Source organism: Hemiscyllium ocellatum, chromosome 30, assembly GCF_020745735.1.
Source record: "Hemiscyllium ocellatum isolate sHemOce1 chromosome 30, sHemOce1.pat.X.cur, whole genome shotgun sequence".
Taxonomy (NCBI): Eukaryota; Metazoa; Chordata; class Chondrichthyes; order Orectolobiformes; family Hemiscylliidae; genus Hemiscyllium; species Hemiscyllium ocellatum.
The window spans coordinates 26,880,934-26,901,260 of NC_083430.1; the positions used below are offsets into that span (position 1 = coordinate 26,880,934).

The window sequence follows — 20,327 nt, forward strand, 5'->3', positions numbered from 1 at the left end:
GGTGTTGTGAGGCAGCAGTGCTAACCACTGACCCACATTCATCCAAAGTCCTACCTAGTAGCTCAAGTGAATGTAGAAGACCCCATGAGCCAATTCAAAGAGGAGAGTCTTCTAGTATCCTGGCCAACATACATCTCTCAAACCACTTCAATTAAAGAAATGAAACAAGAACAGGAATTACTGGAGAAACTCAGCAAGTTTGGCAGTTTCTGTGGAGAGAATGCAGAGTTAAAGAAAGGTTACTGGACTTGAAACAAACTCTGCTTCCTCTTCACAGATGCAGCCAGACCTAGAACAATGGTGTTATGCAGCATGGAAACAGACCCTTCAGTCCAACTCATCTATGCTGACCAGGTATCTCAAACTGAATTAATCCCATTTGCCTGCAATTAGCTCATATCCCTCTAAACTCTTCCTATTCATATACCCAGCCTTTTAAATGTTGTAATTGTACCAGCCTCCACCACTTCCTCTGGCGGTTCATTCCATACACGCACTACCCTCTGCGTGACCAAGTTACCCCTCAGGTCCTTTTTAAATCTTTCCCCTCTCATCTTAAACCAATACCCTTTACATTTGGACTCCCCCACTCTAGGAAAAGGACATCGGCTATTTATTTCATCCATGTCCCTTATTATTTTATAAAGCTCCATAAGATCGGACCTCAGCTTCTGACACGCCAGGAAAAAAGCACTGGCCTATTCAAGCTTTCCCTATAACTCAAACCCTCCAACCCCAGCAACATCCTTGTAAATTTTCTCTGCATCCTCTTAAGTTTAACGACATCCTTCCTACAAAGGGGTGACCACAATTGTATGCAGTATTCTAACAATGTTCTGACCAATGTCCATACAGATGCAATATGACATCTCAACACCTCTACTCAATGCACTGACCAATGAAGGCAAGTGTGTCAAATGCCTTCTTCACCACCCTTTGGGCAAAAGCCTTTCATCAGGAATAGAGGCAGGAAGCCTCCAGGGTGGACATCCTTCCTACAGAGGGGTGACCACAATTGTATGCAGATTTATCTCTTCACCCTGGAAGCTTCCTGATAATGGGCTTTTGCCCGAAACGTTGATTTTCCTGCTCCCCTGAATGCTGCCTGGCCTGCCGTGCTTTTCCAGCACCACTCTGATCTAAACTCTGGTTTCCAACATCCGCAGTCCTTACTTTTGCCTTCTTCATCGCCCTGTCTACCTGCGATTCCACTTTCAGGAACTATGCACCCACACCCCAAGGTTTCATTGTTTGATAACACTCTCCACAGCTCTACCATTAAGGTACAAGTCCTGCCCTGATTTGCCTTACCAAAATGCAATACCTCACAAATTTAAATTAAGCTCCATCTGCCACTTCTCAGCCCAATTGATCTAGATCCTGTTGCCCAATCATCTTTATTGGCCATTGTACCACCCACTCTGGCATCATCTGCAAACTTACTAACCATATCTCCTTTATTCACATGACAAAAAGCAGTAGACCTAGCACTGATTCTTGTGACACACCATTGGGCACAGGTCTCCAGTCTGAAAAGCAATCCTCTACCACCACCCTCTCTCTCCTACCTTTAAGCCAACTTGTATCAAACTGGCTCGCTCACCCTGCATCCCATTGTGATCTAACCTTACTAACCAGTTTACCATGTGGAATCTTGTTGAACATCTTGTTGAAGTACATTCAGACAAAGTTTATGCTACCTTAGTCATTTTAAAAAAACTCAGTTAAGTGATACACCATTTCCCATGCATAATGCCATGCTGACTATTCCTAATCAGTGCTTGCCTTTCCAAATGCATGTAAATCTTATCCCTCAGAATGCCCTTGAACACCTTACCCACCAGTGATGTCAGATTCACCAGTTCCCCAGCTTTTCCTTACAGCCTTTCGTAAATAAAGGCATATTAGCCAACCTCCAGTCTTCCAGCACCTCACCCATGGCTGTTGATCATACAAATATCTCAGCAAGGGGCCCAATAATCTCTTCCCTAGCTTCCCACAAGATTCTAAACCTCACTAACCAGTTTACCATGCAGGACCTTGTTGAAGGACTAGTGTCTCCAACAATTTCTGTTTTTCTTCTGTATCTTCAGCATCCACAGTTATTTATTTAATTGATCAAACATAAAGAATGTGGTAGTCCTTTAATTTGCTGCTTGTAGGATCTTTCACTGTATGCATTGGTTTTCACAACGTGCATTACAAGAGTGACTGCATGTAAGAAAAATCCATTCATTGCAAAATATTGATGTTGAATGAATGAATGCAAGATTACTGTGAAAGCATCTACATGTAGAAAACACAGTTGTTCAGGTGTCTTGGCAAGCATTTCCCCCTCAGCAAATACTTATATTAGAGTAAAAAATGAGGTCTGCAGATGCTGGAGATCACAGCTGCAAATGTGTTGCTGGTCAAAGCACAGCAGGCCAGGCAGCATCTCAGGAATAGAGAATTCGACGTTTCGAGCATAAGCCCTTCTTATATTAATAGAGTTTCTGGTCATTTATCACAGTTTGTGTGCCTTGCTGCATGCAATTAGCTGTGTTTACTTATAAAATATTGACCAAATGTCAAGAACACCAAAACAAAAAGGCAAATGATGAAACCTACCTTTAATTTCTTTCGTAAAACGCACTCTTTGAGAGTCAGTAAGAGGCTTTGGCTGCTCGTCAATGTTCCGTATGTCAAGGACTTCACACATAAATTCAATTACAGGCTGAGCTTTGTAGAAAGCTGTTGCTGATACTAAAATAAGGTGAAAGTAGACCATAGTCAATGACTATTACTAATATAACTAACAAGTGCAACGTGTAAGATTAAAATTGTTGTTCAAGAGTGACTGGCAAAAAACTTTTAACAAAAATGATAAAAGGTGAAAAGTAACTTTAAAAGAAACACTACAGCAATCCTAAGCACTCTTTACAGCTTGCAATAAGACAGCATCTTTAACATAGTGAAACTTCATAAAAGGGGCTACATAAATGCAAGCTGTCCCTGTGAAGCCATTTGATAATCCATGCACTTAGGAAAGGAATACAACCATTTGATAATAACAGGGGACCTGTTTTCACTTCACAGTGCTTGTACTTGCAGCTTTAACAACCAACTTTCAACCATATCAGAATGTGCACATAAGGATATAAAACAGCATCATGATAAATGCAATACAATAAGTCACTATTTGCATCATTTCAAAAAGTTTTTGCTACAAAAAGACTGGTGGGCAGTCAAGTGCCTTCAGTCACGACAGGACCCATGAAGAAGAGGAAAAGAGAGCATACATGTCTAAAGAGACCTAATGAGACAGAGAGGGGTTGGTTTTAGCGCAGATGGTTTGCAGTCAAACAGAACTGCAGCTCAGTTGTTTGCAGAGTGTTTTCCTAGTGCTTTGGGAAGGGTTTAAAAAGCTTGGCAGGAATCTGAGAACCAGGAGAGAGAGAACACTAGGATAACAAATAAGTAGTTAATAGGTGGGTTCAGAATAAGGGAAAAAATAATAAAGTCTAAATCAGTGTTACTGTGTATTTGTATGTACGAAGAAAATGGTTATTGTGAAGGCCATCTTTGGATGGAGCAAGGAGTGAGCAAGCACAGGAACACAGTGCGCAGTGAGACATCATGCCCAGTTATAGAGCAGCTACAGCTGGCACAAAGATGCTGCTGCCAGTACAATCACTGTGATCACATACAATCAGCTGAAACAAAACATTACATGCTTCAGAGGGATATTAGCTAATCAAAGCTTCCTTGACTTCTGAACAGTCACTTTCTCCCACAGGGGTCAAAACTAATGGAACGAGGGACTAAGCAGCACCCCATCCTGGAATGAAATCGATGTAAGGAGCTGGGGAAAATAGCCGAGGAGCATGGGTATTGGGGATCGCTTCTAAAAACGAACATGAACTAAAAGGTATGGAAATCTGTTCATGCAATAATGCTGACAAATCATGACAGAGAAATGTGAACTGGATGTATGTGCACAGCCACATCCTAACGTCTGACATAGCCTGATGTCACTAACAGACAATTTAGCACTTCAGTAATTACTCCAATATGTGAATGCACAAATATACTCAACTAGACTGACGAGTTTTAGGCAGGGACAGCCATATAGAAATATGATGGTATAGCTAAAACAGAGATCTGACTCAAAGAAGAGCAGGACTGGCTGTTAAATATTTCTGGAGATAAAGTGTGCAAGAAAGATAGGCAAGAATTAAAATGGGGTGGGGGAGTAGTATTGATTAAGGGCAGAATTACAGTGGGGGTGGGGACAATGACTGAAGTGATTTGGCTAAAGCCAAGAGACAAAAAAAAGGCATTTCTCAATGTAGTCTATTGGCCACCAAATAGTGGCAAGGATGAGAAAAATTTGAGATGTTCAAAAATTATACAGTAACTATTATGGGGAATATTTGAATAGACTGGAGTAGTTGGAGGGTAAAGGGGACAGAGAAGCAAAATTTCTTAGGGTGCATTCGGGAGAATTTGCTGCAGCAATGTTTGCTGTCCAAAGAGAAAGGAAGCACTACTAGACCAAGTTCTCGGGAATGAGGTGGGCCAGGTTGACCAAGCGTTTATTGAACCATAAAGTTTATAGTGACACCTATGAAGAGGACAGTAACTAACAGCACAAAACAGTTTTCTCTTCACAGCTGTTTTAAATGTGAAAGCAATGAATGTTAATGCAGCTATCCATAATAAACTGAAACTTTTATGTTAATTTTTGCTTGCAGAGCAACTAAAAGGACCATTTTTAAAAAATCCTAATTTTGCTTTCTATAATGTAACTGATTGCAAAGCAGCCTTCCTTTCATTAAAAAAAACTTTTGCCAGAGTATACTTGCACAGATGGTATAATGTTCATCGTCTAATGTGGCCATGTTTTTATGCCCGAGCCTGTGTAATTTATTCATTCTCAGGATGTGCATGATAATTTGTTTTTAAACAGACAATCTTGACCTTCAATAACAGGTAAAAGGACAATTAATCAATTTAACTGTTCAACAGAAAATACACTACCATCAATGTTCAACATCATTTTCCACATGGCAGGCCGGACAGACTGATGGAAGCCAAACCAGACTTCTCTCCCTCCACCCAGTGGGTGGTAGTAACCCTCAGGTGGAGAGAAGAAAGATCGACCAACAGGGGTGTACCTGAAATTAAAGAATGGGTTATTGATCTGATTAGTACTTTTTCCTCACATTTCATACAATTAGGGATGGAGAATGAGGTCAGATAATGACTATCACATTTTCGTACAAGCTGACTGGGAAAGCCCACACAACTGATTCCTAATTATGCTTATTCACAGCTACAAGCTGTTGCAGTTGTGTAGATATGAACGTTTGAAAGCAGTTTTTAGCACTGCCACCTCATGGAAGTTAATAGGAAGACAACTTTGTAGTCAGTGTCAGAAACTGACAATAAATATAAATTAAGGGGAAACTGATTAGCTAATCTCACCCAAGTTTGGTTGCAGGTAATCTGGCATTTAACCACGGGTAAAATTGCAAGATTGTAACAAAAAAACTTCATATTTTTGTTCTAGAATAAAACTTTGTCTTTGCCAGATTAACTTCCATAATATGTTCATCAATTGGTTTCACTCAATCTTACTACAGAAACTATTTGGCATTGAAGCAAAATTCTATATGGCCTTCAAACAAAATTTGCTGAATTTCATTTTTAAATGAGTAGGAAGGAACATTTCAAAGCTGAACCAGAGGACACTTATATCAAACAAACAACTACTCTGCTAAAATGATAATTGCAGGAAAATACTAGATGCACCCAAAAGTAACAGAAACAATAATGTAACATTGGAGTCAGAAGGGCACTTTTAACAAACCTACTATCCTAAAGGCATAAGCTCAATGCTTGTTGCCTTGTCCCCGGGAAGGGCAAAGAACAGGCTTGCTGAATTCTACGAAGAGTCCCTACAGTGTGAAACAGGCCCTTCAGCCCACCAAGTCCACACTGACCGTCCGAAGAGTAACCCACCCACACCCACTCCCCTACCCTATTATCCTATATTTACCCCTGACTAATACACCTAACCTACACATCCCTGAACACTACAGGCAATTTAGCACGGGCAATTCACTTAACCTACACATCTTTGGATTGTGAGGAAACCGGAACACCTGGAGGAAACACACGCAGACACGGGGACAATATGCAAACTCCACAGACAGTCGCCCGAGGCTGGAATCGAACCCGGGTCACTGCGCTGTGAGGCAGCAGTGCTAACCACCGTGCCACCCCAACAGGTATGACTACAAAGGAATCCTCTGCTTTCCATCACCAAGATGATATTTGCCCAAGTCCTTGCTAGGCACTTTCTTTCCAGTTTCTGAGGAAATCCTTCCTGAAAGCTAGTGTGGCTTCTGACCAAACTATGGAACTATGTGCATGATTTTCACAGCCTGACAACTCCAAGGGCAATGCCAGGTACACCAGCAACCACTCCACAGAGCATTTATTGATCTGACCAAAGTTTCTAACACAGTCAATTGGGATCTGCTGTGGAAGATCCTGTCAAAGGCCGCCTGTTTAGCGAAACTCAAATCAACATTCTCCATCTCCTCCAAGACAAGATGTCGGCAATGGTCCTCATTGATGGTAATAATGACAGAATCCTTTGAGGTCAAGAAAGGGTCAAGCAGGGATGTCATCATCCCCACCCATTACTCCATTTTTATCATCACTATTCATCTTGTCAAGTACAGTGGTTTTGACATTGTTTACAGAAGGGTGGAAATCTTGTCAAACCCAACTGGCTGTAATCCAAGAAAACGACATCGACTTGTGGAATGTCAGTAGGCAGATGACAATGCTATTTCTGCTCTCTCAAAAGAGAATGTTCAAGTCTCATTTAATGACTTTACAGAAGCATACTGTCAAATTGGTCACAGTTTCAACATCAAGATGACTCAAATCCTTTAGCAGCCCATCTGAGGTCAAGTTCCAGTCCATCCCTCCGTGGAGAAATCATCCCAAAATGTGGAACAATTCCTCTGCTGGGGAAGCTCCTTATCATCCAAGGTTGACATCAATGCGAAAATTCAATATCAAATCCAATCTGTGAGCGCTGCCTTCAGATGCCTAAGTATCACAGTCTTTGACAACCATGACATCTGTGCTGATACCAAGATCCCTGTGTATAAGACAGTCACACTTCTGACTCTTTGTTTTGGCTCTGAAACTTGGACTACGTGCAGAGACCACCTCAAGACCTTTCAGAAATACCATCAATGAGAAGGATTTGTTACATCAGCGGAGAGGACAGGCACACTAACATCAGCATTCTTGGAGCAGCTAATACCACCAGCATCATGATCACGATCATTCAAAACCAACTCCGCTGGGTCAGCCACATGCTTAGCATTCACAAGTTCTGACTGCCAAAGTAAACTGTTTTCATCCAACTCAAGGAAGACTCGAAAAAGGAAAATGCTTCAAAAACTCTGAGGGCTTCCTGCAAAAAAAAAATGCAATATTGATGTCATCGCATTGAGATCTTCATGTAGAAGAAAGTGACTTGGAGGAAACTCCTATGTGAAGTGACAATTGTTCAAGAAAATCCTTCAGCAAGTAGTCTGTAATGGAACCAGAGCAAGGAATGCCACTATCTGAAGGCCAAGGTCCACTTCCACCTCCCGGACAAAGCTGCCAAATGTGTGGTCAGATTTGCGGCTGTAGGATTAGGTTTATCAGCCATGCAAGGATCCACAGAATTCCTAGATGGACGGTGATTGCTGACAACAATGAGTTATTTGAATCACTCAATAGATTTTTTTCTTAAATGACATTTCATTCTTCATGACTAAACCTTACGAAGATTTTCCCATGTATTTGGATATCTGTGCTTCCTGGATCTTGGAGTTTAATGTTTTCTGGCCATGGCAAGTTATCTGCTTACACTGAAGCAAAGTTTCAATTCTTTTTCAATCTTTGTATCTTCACCAAAAGGAGAAATGTATTTCATCTTATCCTCAATCTATCTGCAGCAGATATGTTTGACCATTAATACCATCGATAGGAGTGACTACTGTACAGTTGCCAAGAAAGTGAAGTTCACATTAAGATATGTGTCGCACTATCATTATGCTAAGTAGGACGAACCTCAAAGAGGTCAGCAACACAAAACTGGGCAACCATATGGGGCTGTTGGCCATCAGTAGAATTATATTCAACCACTATCTCTAACCTCATGGTCTGGCATATTCCTCACTCTATTACCATCAAACTAGAAAATCAATCCTAGTTCGATGAAGAATGCAGAGGGCATTCCAGGAGCATCATGTAATCCAGACTTTAACACATAACTACTTGCATACCAACAGCCGAAGCTGGATGCAATAAACTGAGCAGAGTGATTCCACAATCAAAGGATCAATTCTCAGCTCTGAAATCCTGCCTCAGCCAGTCATGAATCATGCTGGATAATTAAACAATGAAAAGGAAAGAAACATCTTTAATGATGGGAGAGCCCGACATATCAGTGCAAAAGATGAGGTTGAAGAACTTGCATTTACCTTCAGTTGCATTTACCTTCAGGCAAAAGTGGCAAGTGGATGATCTATTTCTATCTCTTCCCAAGGTTTCCAGTGTCAAATACAAGTTTTCGTCCAATATGATTCAATTCACATGATATCAACAAACAGCTAAAGACACTGGATGCTGCAAAGGCTGTGGGCCCTGACAATATTCTGGAAGTAGTACTGAAGACTTGTGCTCCAGAAATAGCCATGCCTCTACCCAAGCTGTTTCAGTACAGCTAAACAGAGACATGTACTTGGCTTGGCAATGGGGAAAATTGTCCACGTTCGCCTTATTCACGAAAAATGGTTAAATTATACCTGGTCAATTATCACCCATCATTCTACCCTCAAAGTGATGGAAAGGGTCATCAATAGTGGTATCAAGCAGCACATGAATATCCAGCTCACTGCCAATCAGTTTGGGTTCTACCAACCACTTAGTTCCTGACCTCATTAATGGCCATGAAACAAACGGAGAGGAAAAAAAAGAGCTGAATTCTACAGATGACATGGAAGAGACCAGCCTTGATATCAAAGCACCATTTGACTTATGTATCAAGGAGTCCAAGCAGAACTGCAGTCTGTGGAAATTGTGGGAAAGGTCTTCACTAGTTGGAGTCATATCTAACACAAAAGGAAGATGGCTGTGATTTTGGAGGTCCAGAGGTCACTGCAGGATAGTGCCTTACGCACAATGATCTCCCCTCCAACATAAGGTCAGAAGGATGCACTGATGAATGCACATTTCACTATTCACAGGTTCCTACTGTTATTAGAAACAGTTTCTTCTAACACTGTTTGCAGCCATCATAATATTGAGCATTTTTATCAAAATGCCTCCCAAAATTCTCTTTTTGCCTTAACGAATGTAAAACCAAATCTAAAATATTAAACCAAATATTCAAGCTTTGACTATTACATATACTTCTTCTGATAAATCAACAGGAAGTTAAATTACCTCATTGATGCCAGGTGCCTCATAGCTACATCCAGGGCTTGAACAGAGTCTAAAGGAACCTGAATTCGACCACTGACGAGGGCTTCATGTAGCAATCTCCAACTCACCACTGCCAACCATTTAATTGAAACTTTAAAAATGCGATCTTTTCCTTCACCTGGTATGGTCACCTCAAAGTCAACCTTAGATTTAAAAAACAACAAATAAATGAAACTTAATGGGAAGATTATTCACTCTGGGCAATTTCACAAGGCAAACTAAAAATAATTGACCATCCAGACCAGCAAATTTCATGGATTACAATAACTATCAATATTAAATACTGGTCTGTCAAACAACTTCCTTGTACTACTTTCACCTTTAGGGAAGGAAATGAATGACGCATAGTATTTTTTTGGCCTCAATGATTCTCCAAACTTGATTTTAAATAATGCACAAAAAATTGAGAAGTGTGAACTAAAACTAGCTTTGTAAAACTGCCTACTTACTTAACAATTAAAATATTCAGACACACAAAATTGGTACAGGATGTTTAGTGGGGTGGAAGAGGGGACACCTCATTTAAAACTCTCAGTATACTGGGTTGTGTCATTTATATTTACAACGGAAATATCATATGTGACTCACTAACAGCAGTCCTCAGAGTAAAACTGTTGCTAGATTAAGTGATCACATACATCCATTATAACACTTTCATTACTTTAACACAAGAAAATGCCCCACAACATTGTACAATTTGAATTACATAAAATCTGGCATTAAAAATCTAATGATGGTCATGAATCCACCGCCGAATGTAGGAAAAATTGCTCTGGTTAATGTCCTTTAGGAAAGGAAATCTGCTGTTCTGGCCTGCATGTGATTCCAGACCCATAGCAATGTGATTGACTCTTAACTGTCTCACACAGGCTTAACCAGTAACCCTCCTCATCTCATGAATGCATTAAAAAAAACATAATCCAACTAAGATTGAAAGGACCAAATGAAATACAGGGTAGGAAATTAACAGCTTGTTAAACAGAAATTAGGATTTGGGTAGCTAAAGCATTGTAGGCAATAATGTGATGAAGGCTGTTGGTGGCCATTCAAAGTATGCAGAATTTTTGGTAACCTGAATGATAGGTAAGTGCTACATGCAAATACTTGACACAAGAATGAGAATTTTAAGTGAAGGCATGGATAGACAGGGAGCCAATGTATGGCAGAAGTAATAAGCGACAGGACTTTGTGCAAGTCAGACTTGGGATGATCTCAAGCCCAAGAAGTTAGAAGATGGGAGGCCAAATGGGATTGCATCAAAATAGATAAATCTGGTGGTAACAAAAATAGTGGTTGAGGGTTATGAGAATGAGCAGAAAAGCAGAGATAATCAGTGTTAAATGAGTGCAAGTAAGCAATCTTTACAGAAGAAAATATATTGATATTGATATTGATAGTTTGATAGATTCTTGGTAAAGCAAGAGGGTGAAAGATAATCAGGGGTAGGCAGAATTTGGATTTGAGATTTAGATCAGCCATAATCTTATCAAATTGCCCCACTCCTTCTCTTTGTGTGTATCTTTATGAAATTGTACCACTGCTAAACCACCTCATCACAGGTAAATTTGTTAACCATACAAAGTCTGAAGAAAGAACACCATGAGAACTACAACAATAATACCACATGTTTCACACAGGCGTTTGATGAATATTGAAGCAGTAGAGTGAACTCGAGCTCATTATTTTCACAGCACAACTGGCAGTTTCAACCTAGAGTGTAATCTATGACTAGACCAGCTAAGTAAACAATAGGATTCAAACATGTGCCCCTCTGATGTGCTCAACTCTACACAAAGCAACTTTGAGACTTAATTTCACAGACTGAAAAGAAATAGAGCTCCCATTTTTGGGTTAGGATGAAAGGATTTATCCTCTTTCCAGCAAGAGATTATCAATAATTTTTCATACCCGATCTTGGCCAATTGGCAGTAGTGTTGCTGTATAAATATTCTTTTTCCCATCATACACTGGCTTTCTGTCTCCAAAGATCTGAGGTTTGAAATGTTGAACCATGTACTCCACCACTTCCCTGCAAAACAGACATGTTGAGTAGATTCAAAAAGTCTTTTTATTTTAGATCAATTTTACAGTTATATGGAGAATGTGTGCTTTTATTGCATCTCAAGTTAAGAGACAAACAGTTAAAACGTATTAATTGGAAGCAGAAGCAGCAACTGATTTTTGTTGTAGTGACTACAAGAATTCACAGGGAAATTACATTTAGGTCTGGATGGAGGAGTGAGGGGTGGACCGGTGACTTGTCCACACCTTTTCTGGGATTTAAAACATGTATGCCTTATGGAATCATATGAAATCATCCTATTTGTGAAATGTGAGTTAACACCACAAGTGGAATAATAGCAAAGATATCACTGAAAGTTTTATCCTCTCTATGAATCAGGAAAATGACAGCTTCGTAAGGCATAGATAGATTCAGATACAATAAAGTTCAAAATTGTTTGAATTTAGGATTCTTAGATTAAATTTTCAAATTTTATCTAATTGGAGTTCTGTTATTTCCTCCAATCTGGACTTTTGGACTGTTCATTTTAATTACCCTACCAAAGTCTGTGCCTTCAATTGCCTGGGCCTGTAACTCCAGGATTCTCTCTCTGCCACTGTACACTGGATATTCCTTAAAAGGTTTTAGACATCTGTTATATCCTTATGGGACTTAGAGTCAAATTTTTGTTTGATACAGAACTACTGGATGCTTGATATAATGTTTAAAAGGGAAATATAAAAAGGAAAACAAAGTTTCTCTCCAAATCAGTGACTTTAATTCAGCATGTCATTAAGCAGGTGACTGCAAACCTTGTGATGTTAACAGAAAAGTGTTTATATTGTTTTGGTTTATGACAGGTATAGCAAACAAAGGTCATAAGCCTTGTTTTCGCTTCAGAAGAATCCAGTATTGAAAAAGTTTTTTAAAAAATTCAGTTCAAAAAACATCAGGGTGGAGTTCAAAAACACATTTAGTATCTCTTCTAGGAGGAATTCAAGGCAGTTAAGAGAACTGGTCACCTCAGCAGAAAAGTTTAACTTGATTAAATCTTCCAAGCCAGGAGAATTTGGTCAGAAATCTGCAACTTATTAGAACTGAGAAAATTTAGGGTCTCAAATTAGTGAAAGGCTCATGTTGGTAGACTTGGAAATGATTCACTGAGTTGCCACTATAGTCCACAGAAAAGCACCATGAAGGAGCTAGTTAAGTAGAGTCAGAGATGTACAGCATGAAAATAGACCCTTCGGTCCAACCCGTCCATGCCGACCAGATATCCCAACCCAATGTAGGTTCTTTTTTGAACCTGCCAGCACCCGGCCCATATTCCTCCAAACCCTTCGTATTCATACACCCATCCAAATGCCTTTTAAATGTTGCAATTGTACCAGCCTCCACCACATCCTCTGGTAGCTCATTCCACACACGTACCACCCTCTGCGTGAAAAAGTTGCCCCTTAGGTCTCTTTTATATCTTTCCCCTCTCACCCTAAACCTATGCCCTCTAGTTCTGGACTCCCTGACCCCAGGGAAAAGACTTTGTCTATGTATCCTATCCATGCCCCTCATAATTTTATAAATCTCTATAAGGTCACTCTTCAACCTCCGACGGTCCAGGGAAAACAGCCCCAGCCTGTTCAGCCTCTCCTTATAGCTCAACTCCTCCAACCCTGGCAACATCCTTGTAAATCTTTTTTGAACCATTTCAAGTTTCTGATAGGAAGGAGACCAGAATTGCACTCAATATTCCGACAGTGGCCTAACCAATGTCTTGTACAGCCATAACATAACCTCCCAACTCCTGTACTCAATACTCTGACCAATAAAGGAAAGCATACCAAACGCCTTCTTCACTATCCTATCTACCTGTGACTCCACTTTCAAGGAGCTATGAACTGCACTCCAAGGTGTCTTTGTTCAGCAACACTCCCTAGGACCTTACCATTAAGTGTATAAGTCCTGCTAAGATTTGCCCCAAAATGCAGCACCTCGCATTTATCTGAATTAAACTCCACTTGCCACTTCTCAGCCAGTTTGGCCAACTGATCAAGATCCTGTTGTAATCTAAGGTAACCTTCTTCGCTGTCCACCACACCTCCAATTTTGGTGTCAGCTCCAAACATACTAACCATACTTCTTATGCTTGCATCCAAATCATTTATGGAACTGACAAAAAAAAGCAGAGGACCCAGCACCAATCCTTGTGGCATTCCACTGGTCACAGGCTTCCACCACCCTTTGGTCTTCTACCTTTGAGCCAGTTCTGTATCCAAATGGCTAGTTCTCCCTGTATTCCGTGAGATCTAACCTTGCTCACCATCTCCCATGGGGAACCTTGTCGAATGCCTATCTTAATAAAATTTGATAAATAATCAACAGGAGGTCAGCTCAGAAATAAATTGGTAGCACTCTATCACAGGCAGCATCTGGATTGATGCCTCCCTGAAATATAGAGTCATTGAGATGTACAGCACGGAAATAGACCCTTCAGTCCAACTCGCCCATGGCGAGCAGTTATCCAAAATTAATCTAGTCCCATTTGCCGGCATTTGGCCGATATCCCTCCAAATCCTTCCTATTCATGTACCCATCCAGATGCCTTTTAAATGTTGTAATTGTACCAGCCTAGGTAGCATATTTCTGATGCTGTCTTTTATTGATCAAGACTTTTAAAGAGTGTCTTCGGCTTCTTGCTCAAGTGATAATAAAAGTTCCCATCAAGGGGAACAGCAGTGTTCTTCTTTGTCTACCAAGTGCATCAAAAACTCACAAAGGGCATGACCTGTTTGCTGTTTTACAGGCTATGCTTTGTGCTACATGTATTTGCCTGTGCCATGAACAGTAACAGCAATTTGGAATGGCCTTGACATGTTAAAGATGCTGAATAAATACATGCTTTTTCCTTACAGGCAAAGGTCAATAACTGAAGTGAAAACAAGTACAGTCGGTAGAACCCTAAAGTTTCTCTGGATTAGAGTCTCTGTAATGGATAGTATCCAAGAAACAGGTTGGAACATTTTTGCTGTGTGTTTTTACATCTTTTTAACTCTTCTACATCTAGATGGACCTTTCAATTTATTTGTCTGTAATAAAATTCTGTTGTCCAAGAGAATCAATAGCCTCACATGAATATTTCAGTGACTAACCACCACATGAACTAACTAAACAGAAGGAACTAATTTATTATATTAGAACATTCTGGGATCTGACCTGTCCAGTAATGCCAACAAATGGTATCACAACTGATAGGACGATTTTATTTCCACTAGAGTATCTACAATTATTCTTATTCCTCCATGAAGCTGAAAGACTTGTCAAAATAAGAAACTTACTGCCAATGATATGACCAGTTTATTTTTAATAAATCTTTCACAAGATCTAATATTAAAAACATTGCATAATAGTTGTAGCTCCACTCCTTCCAAAATTGGGAAGCCAATCTAAGTAAGTAATTCAAGAAATCTACTTGTACTTCAGTGGTCTATTTCTTGGTTTGCACTTTAATGTAATATTCCTTCATCCCTCTTACTTGAATTTGTCTATTTTTGTTATTACGATGGGAACATGTTTCCAAATTTTTAAATGTAATTACTCAATCTTTATTTCCATTTGTCAATGCAAGTCATGCTTCAGTACAGCCAATGTGTGAAACCAATCTTGAATAACATACCATTATTATTTTTAAAAATTCTGTGAAAATAACAAAATGTTATGCTGGTATCAAATATATTATGGCAAATATATCCATTTTAACATGTTTCAAGTGCATTTGCACAGTTGAAATTTTCATGATTTCGACAGTGAACAGGGAACCTTAAATTATATGCATATCAAAGCCAGCATTATACTGGTATAGAAGTGCATTTGGTTTTAACATGCATCTGCATAAAGTTCAAAGAAAAAAACCCCATTTTTTCTTGATACAATATCAATATTGATTATAAATGACCAGTAGAGGGAGAAATTCCAGGTTTGGTCCTGAGCCTATTTGGCTGTGTTTCATCCAGTAATCTTCCTAAACCACAAGGTAAATAGCCAAAATAAAACCAACAGATTCAAGCTACAAAATGTTTGAATTATTTATTAAGCAAGCTATGACACTCTTAATTTTAAAGATCTGTGTGTGTGAAAATTGTGAACATACAATCAAGAGACAAAAAAAAATCTATTGTGCTGCAGGGTCACCCTGAAAGACCATTTCACAAGATAACTCTCAACATCTTCAATGAAATGTACTCAGGTTTGTATCAAGGTATTTTGTAGTGTGAAAAGACACTATATAGTTCTCAAAGGGAACAAGAGGCATTAATAGAACAAACTGTGATCTACAGAGGAACCTCGATTATTTGAATGAGATGGATGGGCACTATTTTATTTGGATAATTGATTATTCAGTTAATTGATTTCCTTTGGGGCTCGGAGTTTTTTGTGAAGTCTGCTCCCCATTCAGGAAACTAGGCAAAAGCACAAGCATGCGAGACCCCAAACCTGTCCACTCCCACCATGCCCCCCCAATCCAACTGGCCCCTGCCTCTGGGGCAGCCAGAGTGGACACCAAAAGTAAGACTGCTGCCACCTTTGTGGGCTAAGTATCCAAATAGCGTGTGCAGAAACACTTTCTGACAGGCGCCACCTCTGCCCTGTACAGGACAATGTTGGAGAGATTATCTGGGGGAAAGTGCGGGGGGCATTTGGGGTACACCCCTGTGTAAAAATCCAGGGAAAGTCCGGAGACAGAGAGAAACAAACAAACAGTCATTTAGAGACGGTGCCTGGACTTGTCCAGGACTGTTCTCGGCAGCATTTCAGTGAGCCGAATTAGTTTTCAATCATTGTACCCGTAAACAAAAGACGCGATCTGGGTTGAAACAACCCTTTGACGTAATATTTCTATTGGGACCTTGAGATCCCCTTCGGATAATCTGATATTCGGATAATCGAGGTTCCTCTGCTCAATTCTCTATTAGCCCTTGCTAGGCAAAATGATCAAAGGGAATAAGTAATAATGTGGAATTCGAAACACATAGGTCAGCCATGATCTTACTGAATGGCAGAGCCAGCATGTCAGTCAGTGAATGAGGAGCTAAATAGTCCACTTCTGCTTCTATTTTGTATATCTTTACAGAATAAAATTATTCTGAATTATAAAGCTGATTGATTGGTACCTGTTTACTCTCCTTGGACATTTGTCCGGCTTAATATCCACCTCATAATGGTAAACATCTATTTTTGGAATATCAACTTCAAAGTAGTTGGCTAGAAGTTTAATTGGCTTGCCTATCGTTCCTATCCCTGGTCGCCGTGGTGCCTGGAACACCTGCTGCAGAGGTGGCACATATGGGCCAACTGTTGCTGAAAAGACATGAAAAGAAAATTAGTATTTTATCAGAGTTTTCAGATAAGGTACATTATCAAACAAAACTTTTCAGGAGAAGCAAATAGGTATTAATCGGTTTCCACAGAAACATGAAAGTGGTTGTTTTCTTCCTAGCGTTACTGCTTTCTTTAGATTCATTACTTCACACTAGTGCATGCTAAATCAGCAAAAATCTTTTACGCACAAACATACACAGTGGTTCACGTAGCACATCACGTTGTGCATAGATTCAGATATAGAAGGATTTAACAACAATGACTATGGATACAAAATACAACATTTCAGATTTATATTTACACTATTGGATTATATGCTCAGTTAGATTATGACTATTTTACACACACCATCCACCAGCTGAGCATCTGGCTAGCTGATTGTTTGCGAATAGACCAACTGCCAGTTGCGATTGTGCAGAGAATAAGATTGAAATCTCTTATGCTGGAGCATTACATGTTGTGATGCCATCTAGCCATCTATAAGGTACACTGCCTGAGGGCTATGCATTAATACATCATACATTTCCTTGTAGAAGAGTAGGAAATCTATCCTAATATATAAAGGAAACACATTGTCCTAATGTATAAAAATAATTTGTCAATGTGTAATGGATCCAGATGTCTGTTCCTCATGGCTTTATCAAAGGCTTTGTTGTCAGAAGATCTAGTCTGTTTCTCCTGGTAGCTGTGTGGTAGTTTCAGCAGTGGCTACACGATGGTTTTGGTTCATTACTTGTGGCTATGGTGGCAATGTGGCAACTTCAGCTTCAGCAACTTGGTGGGTCCTGTCTGTCCCTCCTTGCAATGGCAATGATGCAGTTGCTTCAGCATTGGATGTAGCAGTAGTAGCGAAGTGGGTCCTGGCTGAAAATCCTTCCTTTGGTGGCCTCAGCAGTGGCATCCCATAGTTATCTTAGAATCCCAGATTGCCATGAAAGGAACAAAAGATGAATTTTGGCCTGTCTCAATTATTTGTTTTTAATTACTATAATTGAAATAGTGCTGAATTGTGGCAACTTCTATATACATTTCACTGTATTTTCATAAACACAAGTGACAATAAGTTACTATTCTAAATGTTTTGATGGATGCACAATGTGAACCAATCTAATCCTCAAACTTATCACAATTTGCTTATGTAGCTTCAATGTGCTGTACTGTCATTGCAGAAGCATGTGTTTCATGCATTATTGATACCTAGTTGTTGTCAGATGTCACACTTTTAGTACTGGAGTCAGGTCATGTAGCACTAGATGGGTCTTGTTTCAATGTGTGATTTGACCATTGTTTATAACACTGTTGTATGATCTTGATTGTACAAGATGTCATTTCATCTTTCCACAAACCCATATATTTGTACAAAAATCTCAAAATGTTAACTTGAAGCAGAACATACCACTTTCTCCCTTCTTTTCAACAATGCTTCCTATAGATGTGGCTGTTTGGTGCTGAGAGACAATTAGAGTGATACCGAGAAAGGAATGTATTTGAATACCCGACTTCCTGAACAACTAGGCAAGTTATAATTACAATAAACTGAAATTGGCAGTTAACATGTCAACAGCTGCTACACTCGGGGGATTTTGATTTGCTGCATGAAAGGAAATTTTTCAATATAGTCACTGGGATGCTTAGACTTGGAAAATATCAGTTACAACGTTCGACTACAGCTTAGAAGGAATTGTGGAATGAGAGATTCTCCCAGTTGTTGAGATTTACGGAACTGACGTTTCATACAACTTGAATCAGTTGGTCAATGTCCTTACTGATGTGGGGCCAATACACAAATTTAGATGCCAATCTCTTGTTTTTTTTGTATCCATGTGACTTATACTTATATGGTCAAGCATAATATCAAAAGTTTAAGGATTAATTACTTAATTAGGCATAGAGAGGCACAATTCATCTCAGATCAGAACAGCTGCACTTTCTCAGGGACTGTTGATGAATATCTTATCATCTAGAGCTGTTGTGGCTGGACATTATTTGATAGAGTTAGCTGAATTTGCGCTGTTTGATCAAAATGAATTAGATCAATTTGGAGTCCATCAAATTCAGATTTAAAAATATCAAATTTTTAAACCTGGAGGAAAATCCTGTTCTTTAAATAAAGCAAAGCTGCAAAAGCGCAGAGCCCCTCTGGAACCTTCCTCCCCACCCCTTGATCTCCATTCCGTCTCCTGTTGGACATTTACTATCCCTTCTGATTTTACACTCAGACACAGCAACATTCTATACCCAGCATGAGTCTTTTATTCCTCTGCACCCCCATCTCAATGAATTTCAGGCACATGACCTGACATTGAATTCTTCTTCCATCATCTTTACTTCTGCGCCCATTTCGGTGGGCAAGAGTCTCCCTGTGCTTCAGACCCTTTCACCCTTCTCTAACACTCTCCCTCCACTTGGACCCGTCCTTCTACCCTTTTACCTGCACTTGACCTACTCATTGATGTCACAACAGCGCATAGTCACCATACTTTCACAGCATCCCTACCCCTTACCCATTCAAATCTATCTCCACATGAGCTGACAGCACTCTGTGCTCTCAGATCCAATGCTGACTTTATCAGCAGGCTTGATTACAACGGTGGTGCTATTGTTGGATGGCATACTGACTGCTACATTGGAGGCTAAGCCCAGCTCTCAAACACCTCCTGCTCGCTCAGTCAGGTCCATTACCCCATCATCAAGCACAAGGTTATTTGTCGACAAAGGCCACTAATCTCATCTTATCTGGGGATCTCCCCTCGACAGCCTTTAAGTTCTGGGTACCCCAACCTTCTACAGCTGCTTCTACCTTCTTCCCAAAATCTACAAGCACAACTGCCTGGGCAGACCTGTTTTTGCCCCACAGAACTTGTGTCTTTCTATCTTGACTCAATTTTCTCTCCCCTTGACCAGTCCCTTCTCACTTATACCCAGGATTCTTCTAACACTTTTTCAGAATATAGAAGTGCCAGTGGACTCAAAATGTTAACTTGGTTTTCTCTCCCCCAGACACCTGTTGAGTTTTTCCAGCAATTTGAACAAAATAAATTTCCGTTCTTAGCTGGATTTGGAATTCTGCAAAGAGCATCAGGAATAGTAAAGCAAAAGCAGAGTTTATATGATACTTGCAACTCTTGGATCTACGAGCACAGGACCTGGTATCAGCTGCTACATCGGTGGAAGTGACGTTAGCAAGGTAGCTGCTGTGGCAAAAGATGGTACCTGTGGAGCAGTGACTTTGATGTTGGTTGGGTATAGTGACAACAAAGAGGTAGTGGAAGGGTTATGGACTCTCTTGAAATGACTTTTTTCCCCCCCCCCATTATTCTTAAACTATTCAAAATGGCACTACCTTATAGCAACAGTGGAAGGTTTTCAGTGTATTTTTCACTAAAATCAGGAGACAATAAAATCA

General features: G+C 39.9%; 1 protein-coding gene across 2 annotated transcripts in view; it reads right to left on the minus strand.

The window, feature by feature from the left end:
- LOC132830136 (protein argonaute-1) overlaps nucleotides 1-20,327 on the minus strand; it is a 116,457-nt gene that overhangs the window by 63,919 nt on the left and 32,211 nt on the right. For both annotated transcript variants that reach the window (XM_060847642.1, XM_060847643.1), the window contains exons 2-6: nucleotides 16,714-16,900; nucleotides 11,455-11,575; nucleotides 9,508-9,689; nucleotides 5,023-5,159; nucleotides 2,611-2,745 (exon numbers count right to left, since the gene is read on the minus strand). In XM_060847642.1, the coding sequence (XP_060703625.1) occupies nucleotides 2,611-2,745; nucleotides 5,023-5,159; nucleotides 9,508-9,689; nucleotides 11,455-11,575; nucleotides 16,714-16,900 (762 nt within the window). The remainder of the gene's footprint in view (nucleotides 1-2,610; nucleotides 2,746-5,022; nucleotides 5,160-9,507; nucleotides 9,690-11,454; nucleotides 11,576-16,713; nucleotides 16,901-20,327) is intronic.